Raw genomic sequence first — 18,418 nt, forward strand, 5'->3', positions numbered from 1 at the left:
GTAAATGAAACAAAATGTTTAGGAAGTTAAACTGCAGATGCTGGTTTAAACCGCAGATAGACACAACATGCTGGAGTAACTCAGCGGGACGGGCAGTGTCTGCGGAGAAAAGGAATGGGTGACCTTTCGGGTTGAGACCCTTCTTCTGACTGAGAATGGGTAACGTTTTGGGTTGAGACCCTTCGTCAGTCTGAAGAATTGTCTCAACTCTAAATGTCACACCCATTCCTTCCCTCCGGAGATGCTGCCCGATCCGCGGAGTTACTCCAGCATTTTGTGTCTAACTTCGGGAAAAACGCAATTTCCCATTCGAAACAGAAATTGTTTGAAATACTCTGCACGTCAGGCAGCATCTGTGCAGGCTGAACATCAAATATAGAACATAAAAGGGTTCTGACCCAAACGTCATCTATCCATGTTCTCCACAGATGCTGCCTGACCCGCTGAGTTACTCCAGCACTCTGTGAAACGTCACCCATCCATGTTCTCCACAGATGCTGTTACAGAGAAAGGTTGAACAAGTTAGGGCTTTATTCTTTGGAGCGCAGAAGGTTAAGGGGGGACTTGATAGAGGTTTTTAAAATGATGAGAGGGATAGACAGAGTTGACGTGGAAAAGCTTTTCCCACTGAGAGTAGGGAAGATTCAAACAAGGGGACATGACTTGAGAATTAAGGGACTGAAGTTTAGGGGTAACATGAGGGGGAACTTCTTTACTCAGAGAGTGGTAGCTGTGTGGAATGAGCTTCCAGTGAAGGTGGTGGAGGCAGGTTAGTTTTTATCATTTAAAAATAAATTGGATAGTTATATGGACGGGAAGGGAATGGAAGGTTATGGTCTGAGCGCAGGTAGATGGGACTAGGGGAGATTATGCGTTCGGCACGGACTAGAAGGGTCGAGATGGCCTGTTTCCGTGCTGTAATTGTTATATGGTTATATTATATGGTTATGCTGCCTGACCCGCTGAGTTACTCCAGCACTTTGTGAAACATCACCTATCCCTGTTCTCCACAGATGCTGCCTGACCCGCTGAGTTATGGTGCAGCAGCATCTATGGAACTAAGGAAATAGGCAACTTTTCGGGCCGAAATCCTTCTGGAAATAGGCAACGTTGCCTATTTCCTTAGCTCCATAGATGCTGCCTGACCCGCTGAGTTACTCCAGCACTCTGTGAAACGTCACCCATCCATGTTCTCCACAGATGCTGCCTGACCCGCTGAGTTACTCCAGCACTCTGTGAAACGTCACCTATCCATGTTCTCCACAGATGCTGCCTGACCCGCTGAGTTACTCCAGCACTCTGTGAAACATCACCTATCCATGTTCTCCACAGATGCTGCCTGACCCGCTGAGTTACTCCAGCACTCTGTGAAACAAGGGTTATGGGGAGAAGGCAGGAGAATGGGGTTGGGAGGGAGAGATAGATCAGCCATGATTGAATGTTGGCGTAGACTTGATGGGCCGAATGGCCTAATTCTGCTCCTATCACTTATGATGTTATGATGTGATGATGATCTCACTAACATGGGCTGTCTTTCCTCTACAGTCACTCCGCTGGCACATCGAACTCCAGCCCTGGGCCAGTCCGCAACACTCCTTGGAGGACGAAGCTGCTCGCTTTCTGGTCTACATCAGCACCACTCAGGTGGGCAGTCAGTTTAGTCTATTGTCACCTGTACCGAGGTACAGTGAAAAGCTTTTTGTCACGCGCTAACCAGTCAGCGGAAAGACAATTCATGCTTACAATTATCTCTAGAAAGGTCACCTATCCATGTTGTCCCAAGATAGACAATAGACAATAGACAACAGGTGCAGGAGTAGGCCATTCGGCCCTTCGAGCCAGCACCGCCATTCAATGTGATCATGGCTGATCATCCCCAATCATTACCCCGTTCCTGCCTTCTCCCCTGATCCCCTGACTCCGCTATTTTTAAGAGCCCTATCTAGCTCTCTCTTGAAAGTATCCAGAGAACCTGCCTCCACCGCCCTCTGAGGCAGAGAATTCCACAGACTCACCACTCTCTGTGAGAAAAAGTGTTTCCTCGTCTCCGTTTTAAATGGCTCACTCCTTATTCTTAAACTGTGTGGCCCCTGGTTCTAGAGTCCCCCAACATCGGGAACATGTTTCCTGCCTCTAGCGTGTCCAAACACTTAATAATCTTATATGTTTCAATGAGATCCCCTCTCATCCCTCTAAACTCCAGAGTGCACAAGCCCAGCTGCTCCATTCTCTCACCATATGACAGTCCCGCCAATTACAGAAGATTCACACAACTCTCTGTGTGAAAAAGATGCCGCCTAACCTGCTGAGTTACTCCAGGACGTTGTCTCTCTCTGTGTTCAGTGTGGAATGATCTGTAGTGGATATTATAGATTTTTTTTAGTTTAGTTTAGTTTCGGGATACAGCGTGAAAACAGGCCCTTCGGCCCACCGGGTCCGTGCCAACCAGCGATCCCCGCACATTAACACTATTCTACACCCACTAGGGACAATTTTATATTTATACCTAGCCAATGAACCTACAAACCTGTACTGTACGCCTTCAAAGTGTGGGAGGAAACCGAAGATCTCGGAGAAAACCCACGCAGGTCACGGGGAGAAGGTACAAACTCCGTACAGACAGCGCCCGTAATCGGGATCGAACCCGGGTCTCTGGCGCTGTAAGTGCTGTAAGGCAGCAACTCTACCACTGCGCCACCGTGCCGCCTTAATTTAATAGCCTAATTCTGCTGCTATCAGTCATGAACCTACTATCACATACTCTACATCAGCGAGACCAAGCGCAGGCTTGGCGATCGCTTTGCACAACACCTCCGCTCAGTTCGTATTAACCAACCTAATCTCCCGGTGGCTCAGCTCTTCAACTCCCCCTCCCATTCCCAATCCGGCCTTTCTGTCCTGGGCCTCCTCCATGGCCACAGTGAGTCCCACCGCAAATTGGAGGAGCAGCACCTCGTATTTCGCTTGGGTAGTTTACACCCCAGCGGTATGAACATTGACTTCTCCAATTTCAGGTAGTCCTCGCTTTCCCCCTCCTTCCCCTCCCCTTCCCAGCTCTCCCACAGCCCACTCTCTCCGCATCTTCCTTTCTTCTTCCCGCCCCCCTACACCACCCCCACACCAGTGTGAAGATGGGTCTCGACCCGAAACGTCGCCTATTCCTTCGTTCCATAGATGATGCCTCGCCCGCTGAGTTTCTCCAAGGATTTTTGTCTACCTTCGATTTTTCTAGCATCTGCAGTTCCTTCTTAAACTGATGAAGCTACAGCAAGTTTGGTGTAAGGTGGGGGTTGGCGTTTACAGGCCACATCTAGACTTGATGGGCAAAATAGCCCATCACTTATAAAGTCTACTCCGCCATTCATCTCGATGTTGGGGGAGCCCAGAACCAGGGGCCACACAGTTTAAGAATAAGGAGTAAGCCATTTAGAACGGAGACGAGGAAACACTTTTTCTCACAGAGAGTGGTGAGTGTGTGGAATTCTCTGCCTGGGTGGAGGCCGGTTCTCTGGATGCTTTCAAGAGAGAGCTAGATAGGGCCCTTAAAGATAGCGGAGTCAGGGGATATGGGGGAGAAGGCAGGAACAGGGTACTGATTGGGGATGATCAGCCATGATCACGTTGAATGGCGGTGCTGGCTCGAAGGGCCGAATGGCCTCCTCCTGCACCTATTGTGTATTGTTTCTATGTTTCTATCTGTCTTTTCCTCTCAACCCCATTCTCCTGCCTTCTCCATGTAACCCCGGACAGCCCTCTCATGCAAGGACATTTGTGGTGTTGCCTCAACCCTTACCAGGGTCAATCAGGAATGGACAGCATCAGTGTCCGCCACTTGCTGTGAATGAACAGACGAGGCTGGCGTGTAGATGTGGCCCTGGGACACAGTGGGTGTGCAGAAGGATGAAATTTACAGAACAGTGAAAGACCTGGATAGAGTGGATGTGGAGAGGATGTTTCCACTAGTGGGAGAGTCCCAGACTAGAGGTCACAACCTCAGAATTAAAGGACGTTTCTTAGGGAAGATGAGGAGGAATTTCTTGTCACAGGGTGGTGAATCTGTGGAATTCATTGCCACAGACGGCTGTGGAGGCCACAAGTCAGTGGATATTTTTAAGGTAGAGATAGATAGATTCTTGATTAGTGCGGGTGTCAGGGGTTATGGGGAGAAGGCAGGAGAATGGGTTAGGAGGGAGAGATAGATCAGCCATGATTGAATGGTGGCATAGACTCAATGGGCCGAATGGCCTAATTCACTTCCTATTACTTATGAGCTCATAGACTCATGGACGTCTCTCTATAGCTCAGACCCTCGAGTCCTGGCAACATCCTACAAGATACAAGATACACTGTGACTCGCTTCCTACAGCAGGGTGAAAAAACATAGAAACATAGACAATAGGTGCAGGAGGCCATTCGGCCCTTCGAGCCAGCACCGCCATTCATTGTGATCATGGCTGCTCGTCCCCTATCAATAACCCATGCCTGCCTTCTCCCCATATCCCTTGACTCCACTAGCCCCTAGAGCTCTATCTAACTCTCTCTGAAATCCATCCAGTGACTTGGCCTCCACTGCCCTCTGTGGCAGGGAATTCCACAAATTCACAACTCTCTGGGTGAAAAAGTGTTTTCTCACCTCAGTCTTAAATGACCTCCCCTTTATTCTAAGACTGTGTGGCCCCTGGTTCTGGACTCGCCCAACATTGGGAACATTTTATTTAAGAAGGAACTGCAGATGCTGGAGAATCGAAGGTACACAAAAAAGCTGGAGAAACTCAGCGGGTGCAGCAGCATCTATGGAGCGAAGGAAATAGGCGACGTTTCGTCCCGAAACGTCGCCTATTTCCTTCGCTCCATAGATGCTGCTGCACCCGCTGAGTTTCTCCAGCTTTTTTGTGTACCTTGGGAACATTTTTCCTGCATCTAGCTTGTCCGGTCCTTTTATGATTTTATATGTTTTTATAAGATATCCCCTCATCCTTCTAAACTTCAGAGGACACAAGCCTAGTCTTTTCAAGGCTTGATGGGCCGAATGGCCTAATTCTGCTCCTGGCACTTCTGACCTCCTGTGCGCAGAGGCTGATGCAGCTGTCTCAGGTTGTGTCAGGAGCAGCCTGGAACTGCAGCTGGAATTAGGCAGCTGCCAGTGGAATGCGATCCAACCCTCGGGAATGGGATTCCCAAAGAATGACAGCGTTGCTTTGGCCGACTCGTGTTTGCTTTCACTCTGACGGCATGTCACACTTACACCTGTTTACACCGAAGACCGACACAGAATGCTGGAGTAACTCAGCGGGTCAGACAGACAGGCAGCACCTCTGGAGAGAAGGAACTGGTGACATTTTGGGTCGGGAATTGGCCGATATGTAAACTGGGGCTTGCATTCAAGACCTGCTGGTTGTAAGATGATTTATTTGTGTCCAAGCATCTGTGGAAACCCAATTTAAGTTTGTAAGATCATTTATTGTCACACACACCTTCTTCTTGCAAATGCAGTTTTGGTCCCCTAATTTGAGGAAGGACATTCTTGCTATTGAGGCAGTGCAGCGTAGGTTTACAAGGTTAATTCCCGGGATGGCGGGACTGTCATATGCTGAGAGAATGGAGCAGCTGGGCTTGTACACTCTGGAGTTTAGAAGGATGACAGGGTATCTCATTGAAACATACAAGATTGTTAAGGGTTTGGACACACTAGAGGCAGGAAACATGTTCCCGATGTTGGGGGAGTCCAGAACCAGGGGCCACACACACACACACACACAGTTTAAGAATAAGGAGTAAGCCATTTAGAACGGAGATGAGGAAACACTTTTTCTCACAGAGAGTTGTGAGTCTGTGGAATTCTCTGCCTCAGAGGGCGGTGGAGGCCGGTTCTCTGGATGCTTTCAAGAGAGTGCTAGATAGGGCTCTTAAAAATAGCGGAGTCAGGGGATACGGGGAGAAGGCAGGAACGGGGAACTGATTGGGGATGATCAGCCATGATCACATTGAATGGCGGTGCTGGCTCGAAGGGCCGAATGGCCTACTCCAGCACCTGTTGTCTATTGCCTATTGTCTGTGGAAACCCAATTTACAGCTTTTTCTTGCGAATAAAACACAAATAAACCAAAGGAATAGTTAGATCTCAAGCCGGGTGGGTGTTGAGCAGCCAGGTTGTTGCCTCTGTTGGTGTCAATATCTGCCAGGCCCTGACACAGCTCCATTTGGTGGGTGGTAGAGCGGGCACCCAGAGATGACATGGTTGGCTGTCTGTTGTTCTGCTCCGCATTCACAGGCTGGGCTCTGGCGGAGGGAGCCCCCATCTCCACACGCTGGCATTGAAACGCCCAACTCCAGTACCAAGTCTGTTAAGTTTCATCCATGCTCCTCTGGGGAGGTCAGGCCCTGGACAGCTTTTATCTGGTGAAGAGATGTAGCTGTGTAATGGAGATGAAACCAACCACCCCTGTGACCACTTGGTGGCTATCCAGCGTGCTTTTGTCTCAGTTGGCTGGATGGATGTTAGGAGTTGTTTTCCATGTGGAGCAAAGGGGTGACAGGACTTCAGTCGGGGTGACCTCTGCTCTCTGCTGATAGCCTGATGGAGGAGGTGATCTGGGTCCATGGCTCAACAGCGCCCATCACCAAGTGTTATGGAACAAGCTGCCAGAGGAGGTAGTTGAGACCAGGAATACGTTTCAGAAACAGATAGACAGGTCCTGGGATGGCAGGACTTTCATATGAAGAAAGACTGGATAGACTCGGCTTGTACTCACTAGAATTCAGAAGGTTGAGGGGGGATCTTATAGAAACTTACAAAATTCAAAAGGGAGTGCAGAGAAGGTTCACCAGACTGATTCCTGGGATGTCAGGACTGTCTTATGAAGAAAGACTGGATAGACTTGGTTTATACTCTGTAGAATTTAGGAGATTGAGAGGGGATCTTATAGAAACTTACAAAATTCTTAAGGGGTTGGACAGGCTAGATGCAGGAAGATTGTTCCCGATGTTGGGGAAGTCCAGAACTAGGGGGTCACACAGTTTAAGGATAAGGGGGAAATCTTTTAGGACCGAGATGAGAAAATCATTTTTCACACAGAGAGTGGTGAATCTGTGGAATTCTCTGCCACAGAAGGTAGTTGAGGCCAGTTCATTGGCTATATTTAAGAGGGAGTTAGATGTGGCCCTTGTGGCTAAAGGGATCAGGGGGTATGGAGAGAAGGCAGGGGTGGGATACTGAGTTGGATGATCAGCCATGATCATATCGAATGGCGGTGCAGGCTCGAAGGGCCGAATGGCCTCTACTCCTGCACCTAATTTCTATGTTTCTACATGGATAGGTTTGGAGGGATATGCGGGCAGGTGGGATTAGAGTAGCTGGGACGTGTTGGCTGGTGTGGGTGAGTTGGGCTGAAGGGCCGGCTTCCACACTGTATCTCTCTAGTCTGTTCTCACCTTCTCCATCATGGTCTGGTTTGCCTCAGCTACCAAGCACGACACCTGGAGGCTGCAGCGAATCGTCCGATCAGCAGAGAAGGTTATTGGCTGCAACCTTCCCTCCATTGATGAACTGTACACTGCAAGGGCCAGGAGGCGAGCGGGCAAGATCATCTCTGACCCCTCTCACCCTGGCCACAAACTCTTTGAATCACTTCCCTCTGGAAGGCGACTCCGGACTGTCAAAGCTGCCACAGCCAGACATAAAAACAGTTTTTATCCACGAGTAGTTGCTCTACTCAACAGCCAAAAATCTGTAGCCTCCTTTTTGATCTGGTATTTTGTTGGTTCACATGTTTGATCAATGGTGTTTTATCATTAATGTACTATTATTATTAATGTTTAGTGTTTTCTGAATCTTAGGTAACTGTCACTGTATTTCATGTTGTTACTTGTGGGCGGAGCACCAAGGCAAATTCCTTGTATGTGAATACTTGGCCAATAAGCTTACTTACTTATGACTATCTCCATGGCAACCCTGATCACACACTATCTGTGATACTCCCTTCCTCTGCAAAAAGGTCCTGACTCGAAACGTCTCCTGTCCATTCACCCACAGATGCTGCCTGACCTGGTGAGTTCCTCCAGCACGCTGGGTTTTGATCGAGACGCCACTCCCTGTGTCTCCCTTTCTCTTACCCAGTTCTCCTCTCATAGGCTCACAGGGTCTGCATCTCTTGCTTGACGGGAGAGGAGAGAAGAGGGAGTGACTGGGGAGAAAGAGACCCCCCCCCCAGGGGTGGAAATCCCAAATCTAGTAAAAATCTCAGCTTTCCGCGAGACAGTGGGGGTGGGACTGATGATCGAGGGCGCCGATTGGACGAGAGATACGTCAGTCAGCAGCCAGTGGGAGGGGACCATGATGATTCAGCACGATGATTGGAGGAGGGAGGTGTCAGTCAGAGGTGGAAGTAGGAGGGTGGGACTGAGGATAGAGAATAGTGATTGTAGGAGGGAGACGTCCTGGTGGAGCAAAGATCATAGAGCGGAGCTTGAATTGGCCCGTTCGCGGGGCCTTTCATCGCCCGGCCTGGCTTAAAATCGGCCGCGGGATCTTCCACCACCCCGTGGTCAAATTGCTGCATCGAGGAGATCGAGGCTCCCGATGTTGAAGCCCCCGCCGGGCGATGGAAGATCCCGCAACCGGTTTAAAGCCGCGCTGGGCGATGAAAGGCCCCGCGAATGGGCCGATTGAAGCCCCACGATTCGGGGCGGACGAAGCTGCTGTTGCTGGAGTTCGGAGTCGGTCACCAACCAGGTCAGCGCGCGCGCGTGTGTGTGTGTGTGTGTGTGTGTGTGTGTGTGCGCGCGCGCGCAGCTAAGAAATTGTGTCCCCCCCATGTTTTGATAGCGATTTCCGCCCCTGGTCCTTGACCACTAAGGTTGCCAACTATCTCACTCCAAAATAAGGGACAAAGGGTCAAAATACGGGACAAATTTTCCCATTGACTGACTGGGCCGTGGCTGGGTGAATGATGAATTGGCCCGGGGGCTGGACTGCGCACAAAGTCCAGCCGGCGGGCCAGCTGAGGCCGCGTGATGTCGCGCGCAAAGTCCGGCGCCCCGTCCAACTCCTGAACCGATGATCGGCCATGAGAAGGAGGGGTGGCGGTGGTGTCGGCGGTAAGCGAAGGCCCGAAGGTCGGACAGCTGGCCGGGCTGCCGCACCGACGGGGCCACGGGCGAGGCCCTGCTGCTGCACTCCACGGGCTGCACTACGCCGGGACGGGTGAGGCGGGGGCTGGACGCGGCGCTCCGACCCGACAGTCCCCTCGACCCGAGTAGTAGCGGCCAAATACGGGACAAGGGCGGTCCAGTACGGGACAAACCAATATACGGGATGTCCCGGCTAATACGAGACAGTTGGTGACCCTAGTGATCATCCATTCTGCTGCCTTGCTGAGGCAGCGTGAGGTGTTGCTGGGGGTCAATGGAAGGGGGGTCGCAGGCCTGTGGCAACCCATGTCCCTGTATCACCAGATGCAGAATAAATGGTTCCAACAGCTGGATAGGCACTTTGCCAGACTCGAGCATGAGTGTCCACATCTGCACAATGTCACATGCTGCTGTGGGGAACATACACATACCACAGTCATAGAGTAATGGAATCGTACAGCATGGAAACAAGCATGAAATAGATAGATTCTTGATTAGACATACAGTGCAGAAACAGGCCCTTCGGCCCACCGAGTCCGTGCTGACCAGTGATCCCCGCACACTAACACTATCTACACACCCACTCAGGACAATTTGCACACACACCAAGCCAATTAACCTACATACCTGTACGATTCTTGTAGTGTGGGAGGAAACGAAGATCTCGGAGAAAACCCATGCGGTCATAGACAATAGGAGCAGGAGGAGGCCATTCGGCCCTTCGAGCCAGCACCGCCATTCAATGTGATCATGGCTGATCATCCCCAATCAGTACCCCGTTCCTGCCTTCTCCCCATATCCCCTGATTCCACTATTTTTAAGAGCCCTATCTAGCTCTCTCTTGAAAGCATCCAGACAACCGGCCTCCACTGCCCTCTGAAACAGAGAACTCCACAGACTCACCACTCTCTGTGAGAAAAAGTGTTTCCTCGTCTCCGTTCTAAATGGCTTACTCCTTATTCTTAAACTGTGAGCCCTGGTTCTGGACTCCCCCAACATCGGGAACATGTTTCCTGCCTCTAGCGTGTCCAAACCCTTTTAACAATCTTGTATGTTTCAATGAGATAGAAACATAGAAATAGAAAATAGGTGCAGGAGTAGGCCATTCGGCCCTTCGAGCCTGCACGTCCATTCAATATGATCATGGCTGTTCATCCAACTCAGTATCCCGTACCTGCCTTCTCTCCATACCCCCTGATCCCCTTAGCCAGAAGGGCCACATCTAACTCCCTCTTAAATATAGCCAATGAACTGGCCTCAACTACCCTCTGTGGCAGAGAGTTCCAGAGATTCACCACTCCCTGTGTGAAAAAAAGTTCTTCTCATCTCGGTTTTAAAGGATTTCCCCCTTATCCTTAAGCTGTGACCCCTTGTCCTGGACTTCCCCAACATCGGGAACAATCTTCCTGCATCTAGCCTGTCCAACCCCTTAAGAATTTTGTAAGTTTCTATAAGATCCCCTCTCAATCTCCTAAATTCTAGAGAGTATAAACCAAGTCTATCCAGTCTTTCTTCATAAGACAGTCCTGACATCCCAGGAATCAGTCTGGTGAACCTTCTCTGCACTCCCTCTATGGCAATAATGTCCTTCCTCAGATTTCGAGACCAAAACTGTACGCAATACTCCAGGTGTGGTCTCACCAAGACCCTGTACAACTGCAGTAGAACCTTCCTGCTCCTATACTCAAATTCTTTTGCAATGAAAGCTAACATACCATTCGCTTTCTTTACTGCCTGCTGCACCTGCATGCCTACCTTCAATGACTGGTGTACCATGACACCCAGGTCTCGCTGCATCTCCCCCTTTCCCAATCGGCCACCATTTAGTTAATAGTCTGCTTTCCCGTTTTTGCCAGCAAAATGGATAACCTCACATTTATCCACATTATACTGCATCTGCCAAACATTTGCCCACTCACCCAGCCTATCCAAGTCACCCTGCAGTCTCCTAGCATCTTCCTCACAGCTAACACTGCCCCCCAGCTTAGTGTCATCCGCAAACTTGGAGATATTGCCTTCAATTCCCTCATCCAGATCATTAATATATATTGTGAATAGCTGGGGTTCCAGCACTGAGCCTTGCGGTACCCCACTAGTCACTGCCTGCCATTGTGAAAAGGACCCGTTTACTCCTACTCCTTGCCTCTTTGCCGCAGGCCACGAGATATCCTCTCATCCTTCTAAACTCCAGAGTGTACAAGCCCAGCCGCCCCATTCTCTCAGCATATGACAGTCCCGCCATCCCGGGAATTAACATTGTAATATTTTTAATTTTTATAATTTTTGCCAAGCCAATTAAACCTACAAATCTCTACGTCTTTGGAGTGTGGGAGGAAACCGAAGATCTCGGAGAAAACCCACGCAGGTCATGGGGAGAAGGTGCAAACTTCGTACAGACAGCGCCCGTAGTCAGGGTGGAACCCGGGTCTCTGGCGCTGTGAGGCAGCAACTCTACCGCTGTACCACCGGGCTGCCCCTGGCGTTCCCTGGGATTTGGATCAGACTTCCAGCATCTGCAAGTCTTTTATTTTCACTAATGTGAAAAGTTTTGGAGGTTTTTTCGAAGGAACGCCCTTGGGCTCGTGATATTTGAGGCACAGTTCTGACGAACAAGTTAATCCCGATTGCTCCAAGGCTGAGCTGTTGCATGACCTCACTGTACCCTCCGAGATTGCTTTAATGCTTTCAGCGTGGTCTCCGGAGAAACGTTCTCAGACAGCTCATCACTCACTGACCAGCGGTCTGGGAAACCTCCAGTACTGAGGTCTCTCTGTTAGCGAGCTTTTATACAGAGAGAGAGAGAGAGAGGCACACACACAAGGTGAAAACAGGCCCTTCAGCCCACCGAGTCCATGCTGACCAACAACCCATTTACTCTAATGCAGGGGTTGGTTCGAAACCTTTGTCGTCCTGTTTCCATCTGGCAACTTTAATAACACATGATAACAATGTTATTTCACTTATAGAAACATAGAAAACATAGAAATTAGGTGCAGGAGTAGGCCATTCGGCCCTTCGAGCCTGCACCGCCATTCAATATGATCATGGCTGATCATCCAACTCAGTATCCCGTACCTGCCTTCTCTCCATACCCTCTGATCCCCTTAGCCACAAGGGCCACATCTAACTCCCTCTTAAATATAGCCAATGAACTGGCCTCGACTACCCTCTGCGGCAGAGAGTTCCAGAGACTCACCACTCTCTGTGTGAAAAAAGTTCTTCTCATCTCGGTTTGAAAGGACTTCCCCCTTATCCTTAAGCTGTGACCCCTTGTCCTGGACTTCCCCAACATCGGGAGCAATCTTCCTGCATCTAGCCTGTCCGACCCCTTAAGAATTATTCATGACCAACTAATGATGAACAGACACTGGTCGGTATACCAGAACCGAACACAGTCAGGTCAATGAGGAAAAATATCTACAAATCCACAATCAACAGATTTACCCCCTGGGTAGGCGGAATTTACCCCCCCTTCCCACCCGGTTGGGAACTCTTGTTCTAATCGTTCAAAGCGGTGCAGCGGTAGAGTTGCTGCCTCACAGCGCCAGAGACACGGCTTCCATCCTGACTACGGGTGCTGCCTGTACGGAGTTTGTACCTTCTCCCCGTGACCTGCGTGGGTTTCCTCCAGGTGCCTCTGGTCTCCTCCCACGCTCCAAAGACGTGCAGGTTTGTAGATTAATTGGCTTCTGTAAATTGTTCCCAGTGCGTGTAAGGGCAGAGCTAGTATATTGCGGTGATCGCTGGTCAGTGCAGACTTGATGGGCTGAAGGGCCTGTTTATGCGCTGTGTTTAGGAAGGGACTGCAGATGCTGGAAAATCGAAGGTACACAAAAATGCTGGAGAAACTCAGTGGGTGCAGCAGCATCTATGGAGCGAAGGAAATAGGCAATGTTTCGTCCCGAAACGTTGCCTATTTCCTTCGCTCCATAGATGCTGCTGCACCCGCTGAGTTTCTCCAGCATTTTTGTCTACCTCCTGTGTTTCTGAAGTCTAAAATTGAAACTTTGTACATTAACAGGTTTGTGTAAATTGTCGCTAGGGCAGAACTAGTGTATGGGCAATCGCGGGACTAATTGGGCTGAAGGGCCTGTTTCAATTCTGTATCTCTAAACAAAACAAAATTATCCTGATTTGAGTATAGGAGCAGGGAGGTTCTACTGCAGTTGTACAGGGTCTTGGTGAGACCACACCTGGAGTATTGCGTACAGTTTTGGTCTCCTAACCTGAGAAAATACATTCTTGCCATAGAGGGAGTACAGAGAGGGTTCACCAGACTGATTCCTGGGATGTCAGGACTTTGATATGAAGAAAGACTGGATAGACTCGGCTTGTACTCGCTAGAATTTAGAAGACTGAGGGGGGATCTTATAGAAACTTACAAAATTCTTAAGGGGTTGGACAGGCTAGATGCAGGAAGATTGTTCCCGATGTTGGGGAAGTCCAGAACAAGGGGTCACAGTTTAAGGATAAGGGGGAAGTCTTTTAGGACCGAGATGAGAAAAACATTTTTCACCCAGAGAGTGGTGAATTTGTGGAATTCTCTGCCACAGAAGGTAGTTGAGGCCAGTTCATTGGGTATATTTTAGAGGGAGTTAGATGTGGCCCTTGTGGCTAAAGGGATCAGGGGGGTATGGAGAGAAGGCAGGTACAGGATACTGAGTTGTATGATCAGCCATGATCATATTGAATGGCGGTGCAGGCTCGTAGGGCCGAATGGCCTACTCCTGCACCTATTTTCTATGTTTCTATGTTACGCATTATCCTGGGCCGATTTTACAATTTTTCTGAAGCCAATTAACCTACAAACCTGTCCGTCGTCAACAGTGTGGGAGGAAACCAGAGCACCCGGAGAAAACCCACGCGGCCACAGGGAGAAGGTAAAACTCCGTACAGACAGCGCCCATAGGCAGGATGGAAGCCGGGTCCCTGGCGCTGTGAGGCAGCAACTCTACCGCTGCGCCACCGTGCCATTTACCGTGCCACAGTCATTGCTCGCGATACTTTCCTGTGGTTTACAGTTCACCTGGTGTCTGTGTTTGATTGCCTATGAAACGTCCACCACAGTGTGTCGGAAGGAACTGCAGATGCTGGTTTAAACCGAAGACAGACACAAAATGCTGGAGTAACACAGCGGGACAGGCAGCATCTCTGGAGAAAAGGAATAGAAACATAGAAACATAGAAAATAGGTGCAGGACTAGGCCATTCGGCCCTTCGAGCCTGCACCGCCATTCAATATGATCATGGCTGATCATCCAACTCAGTATCCTGTACCTGCCTTCTCTCCATACCCCCTGATCCCTTTCGCCACAAGGGCCACATCTAACTCCCCCTTAAATATAGCCAATGAACTGGCCTCAACTACCTTCTGTGGCAGAGAATTGATGATGTAAAAAATGATGTTCTCATCTCGGTCCTAAAAGATTTCCCTCTTATCCATAAACTGAGACCCCTTGTTCTGGACTTCCCCAACATCGGGAACAATCTTCCTGCATCTAGCCTGTCCAACCCCTTAAGAATTTTGTAAGTTTTTATAAAATCTCCCCCTCAACATTTGGGCAACGTTTCGGGTCGAGACCCTTCTTCAGATCGGTCTGAAGAAGGTCTTCCAATGTGAAGAAGTGTCTCGACCCATTCCTTCTCTCCAGAGATGCTGCCTGTCCCACTGTGTTACTCCAGCATATTGGAGTCTATCCTTTGTATGCTGTTTCCCTTCCTTGTACTTGAAACGCTCAGCCCTATCGTGAAACAATCAGCATTGTGATGGGGGAATGAGCTAATTCTCCTCATGTTGAACACCCACCCCTGATCTCACCCCCAGTCACAATCCCTTGAGCAGCTGCCACTAACACAGGGAGCCATACTCAAACAGGGACTGCACCAAATGCATCTCCAGCCAAGAAAAAAAATCATTTTGGCAGGAAAACTGGCCAAGGAAACAGTACAAATGAAAGCCAAATGACATAGACTGCCTTCAGTGTAACAGCAATATATGAGAGTGTGCATTGTGAGAAATGGCAACATTGGAATGTGTTGGAAGGAACTGCAGGTGCTGGTTTACACCAAAGACAAGCACAAAATGCTGGAGTAACTCAGCGGGGCAGAGTGGATGAGAAGGAATAATGACCCTTCTTTGTCTCCACCCGAAACGTCACCTATTTCCTTCACTCCATAGATGCTGCCTCACCCGCTGAGTTACTCCAGCATTTTTGTCAACCTTTGATTTTTCCAGCATCTGCTGTTCTTTCTTATACAATCCTTTAATGCCGAGAATAGTTTAGAGTTGTAATCATGGTGTGCGGATGGCTTGGCTTCATTGGTTGCGGCATTGAGTTTTAGAGTCAGGGAGCATTAAACTGGGAAGGGTGCAAGGAGCTACAGGGAGAGGTTGAGCAGGCTGGGACTCTATTCCTTGGAGCGCAGGAGGATGAGGGGTGATCTTATAGAGGCGTGTAGGGAGGAATCGATGGGGTGAATGCAGTCTTTTACCCAGAGTAGGGGAATCGAGAACCAAAGGTCAGAGGTTTAAGATGAGGAAAAGTCCTAATAGGATTTTGAGGGGCAACTTTTTCCACACAGAGGGTGGTGGGTGTGTGGAACGAGCTGCCGGAGGAGGTAGTTGAGGCTGGGACTATTGCAATATTTAAGAAACATTTAGACAGGTGCATGGATGGCGGTGTGTGGAACGGCTGCGGCTCGTCTGCAGTCCGTCTGTCTTTACTTATTTTTGTTGGTTTTTTTGTCTAGTTTTAGTCGAATTTTGGTTATTAGGTTGTGTTATGTGTGTGTGGGGGGGGGGGGTGGGCTGCTGAAATGGTTTTCTGTCTCACCCTTCGGGGGAATGCGACTCTTTCTGTTGTATCCCGTCTTCTCTGCCTCCGTCTGCGCTGAGGCCTAATGGCGGAGCTGGCGGCCTCCAACCTGCGACCGACCTCGAGGCTCCGGAGGCAGAGCCAGCCAGGACTTACCAACGCGAGGCTGGCCGTCTTTGGAGCTGCGGCGGCATTCTGGCGTTCCGGTGGCAGCGGCACGACTCGGGGCTGAGACGGTTCTCCGGTGAGGAGTGGCCCGGCGCGGGGCTGAGACGGTTCTCCGGTGAGGGCGGCCCGGCGCGGGGCTGAGACGGTTCTCCGGTGAAGGCGGCACGACTCGGGGCTGGGACGGTTCTCCGGTGGCTGAGGCGGCGTTCCGGCGGCGGCGACCTGAATCCGGGGCTCAGCCGCGGGCCAGTGGACGACATCGTCGGGAGCTCGCGGGTCACAGGTTGGTGACCTGTTTATCCGGAGCTCCCGCGGCAACAGCTACGTCCGCTGGACTGGAGGGCGGCAGCTTCGACCACCCCCGGGCCGCGGAGCTTGAACCGGCCCGTTCGCGGAGCTCGGTTGAGCCGCGGGACTGAGTCACCATCGCCCGGTGGGGTAACAACATCGGAGGTCTGGATCGCCTCAGCGCAGAGGGAGAACAAGGAGGGGAAGAGACAGTGACTTTAAGACTTTTGCCTCCATCACAGTGAGGAGGTGCCGGGTGAACTCACTGTGGTGGATGTTAAACTGTGTTTATTGTGTGTTTTGTTGTTTATTATTATTATATGGCTGCCAGCAACGACATTTCATTCAGACCAAAAGGTCTGAATGACAAATAAAGGATCTAATCTAATCTAATCTAATGGATAAGATATGTTTGGAGGGATATGGGCCAAGCGCAGGCTGGTGGGACTCGTGTAGATGGGACATGTTGGCTGGTGTGGGCATGTTAGGCCGAAGGGCCTGTTTCCCTGCTGTATCAGTATGACTCTGTGACCGAGAGTCCGTGAATCCGTGAGTCCGTGTCTCCGTGACCGAGAGTCCGTGAATCCGTGAGTCCGTGAGTCCGTGACTGTGACTCCGTGAGCCTATGACTAGAGGACAAGCTGAATCCAGCAGAGTGCTTTATAAAGTGTGCAGGAAGGAAACAGAAGGGTTTCAACTTGAGTCTGAAGGAAGTTATCCCGACTCCAAACCTCACCTATTCCCTTTCTCCAGAGATGCTGCCTGACCCACTGAGTTAAGGGCCGGTCCCACGAGCATGCGACCTGCATGCGGCGAGCGCGACCAAACCGGAAGCGGGGGCCGCGCGGAGGTCGAGTGAGTGACGTGAAATTCGAGCGAAGTCCGCGGGAAGTTCGCGCGTGACGTATGGCCTCAAGACGCTGTGTACGGCGTCGATACGCTGCACACGCCCGTCGAGACGGTGCGTACGGCGTCAATGCGGCTCCGGGCTGGCAGGCCGTTGCCGCGCGGAATTTTTGAACACGGTCAGTTTTTGGAGCCGCGCGCGATGTCGGGACCAGCTCCGCACAACTCCATACGGCTCCGGCGATCGAAGTGGGACCGGCCACGCGAGGCCGTACGGTTCAAGCGAATACGTTAGGTTGCGCTTGCCGCTTGGAGTCACATGCTCGTGGGACAAGCCCTTAACCAGCATTTTGTGTCTATCTACATAGACAATAGACAACAGACAATAGACAATAGGTGCAGGAGTAGGCCATTCGGCCCTTCGAGCCAGCACTGCCATTCAATGTGATCACGGCTGATCATCCCCTAATCAGTACCCCGTTCCTGCCTTCTCCCCATATCCCCTGACTCCGCTATTTTTAAGAGCCCTATCTAGCTCTCTCTTGAAAGCATCCAGAGAACCTGCCTCCACCGCCCTCTGAGGCAGAGAATTCCACAGACTCACCACTCTCTGTGAGAAAAAAGTGTTTCCTCGTCTCCGTTCTAAATGGCTTACTCCTTATTCTTAAACTGTGGCCCCTGGTTCTGGACTCCCCCAACATCGGGAACATGTTTCCTGTCTCTAGCGTGTCCAAGCCCTTAACAATCTTATGTGTTTCAAAGAGATGCCCTCTCATCCTTCTAAACTCCAGAGTGTACAAGCCCAGCTGCTCCATTCTCAAAAGTGGTTTGCAATCGCTACTGACTGCTGGCAGTAAGTGACGGGTTAATTTCCGAGCGAACTGTGGAAGCTTGTGTCAATGTGTGCAAGATCTTTCCTTTTCAAAGTAGGTCAACACTGAGTAGAATTATCCTGGAACTCAAGGGCTGTCGAAGAAATAATAATTAATAATCTCTCCTGGGATCAAATTAATTGCACATGTGAGTTGTGGCTGCCAGAGGGACGGCGATGAGCTTAAAGCAGCAATCAGTCTGCTAGAGGGAGGGGTCGGAGATGTGTGAGGGGAAGGGGAGGGGGGGAGGGGGAGGGAGGGGGTAGGGAGAGAGGGGGTGGGGGAGGGGATGGAGGGAAGA

General features: G+C 50.4%; 1 protein-coding gene across 1 annotated transcript in view; it reads left to right on the forward strand.

Moving 5' to 3' along the window:
• The window catches only part of LOC129696874 (probable methyltransferase-like protein 24), a 41,614-nt gene that overhangs the window by 8,792 nt on the left and 14,404 nt on the right, over window positions 1-18,418 (forward strand). Inside the window, exon 2 of the mRNA XM_055634950.1 lies at window positions 1,546-1,644. Within this exon, the coding sequence (XP_055490925.1) occupies window positions 1,546-1,644 (99 nt within the window). The remainder of the gene's footprint in view (window positions 1-1,545; window positions 1,645-18,418) is intronic.

This window comes from Leucoraja erinacea, chromosome 5, assembly GCF_028641065.1.
Source record: "Leucoraja erinacea ecotype New England chromosome 5, Leri_hhj_1, whole genome shotgun sequence".
Classification (NCBI taxonomy): Eukaryota; Metazoa; Chordata; class Chondrichthyes; order Rajiformes; family Rajidae; genus Leucoraja; species Leucoraja erinaceus.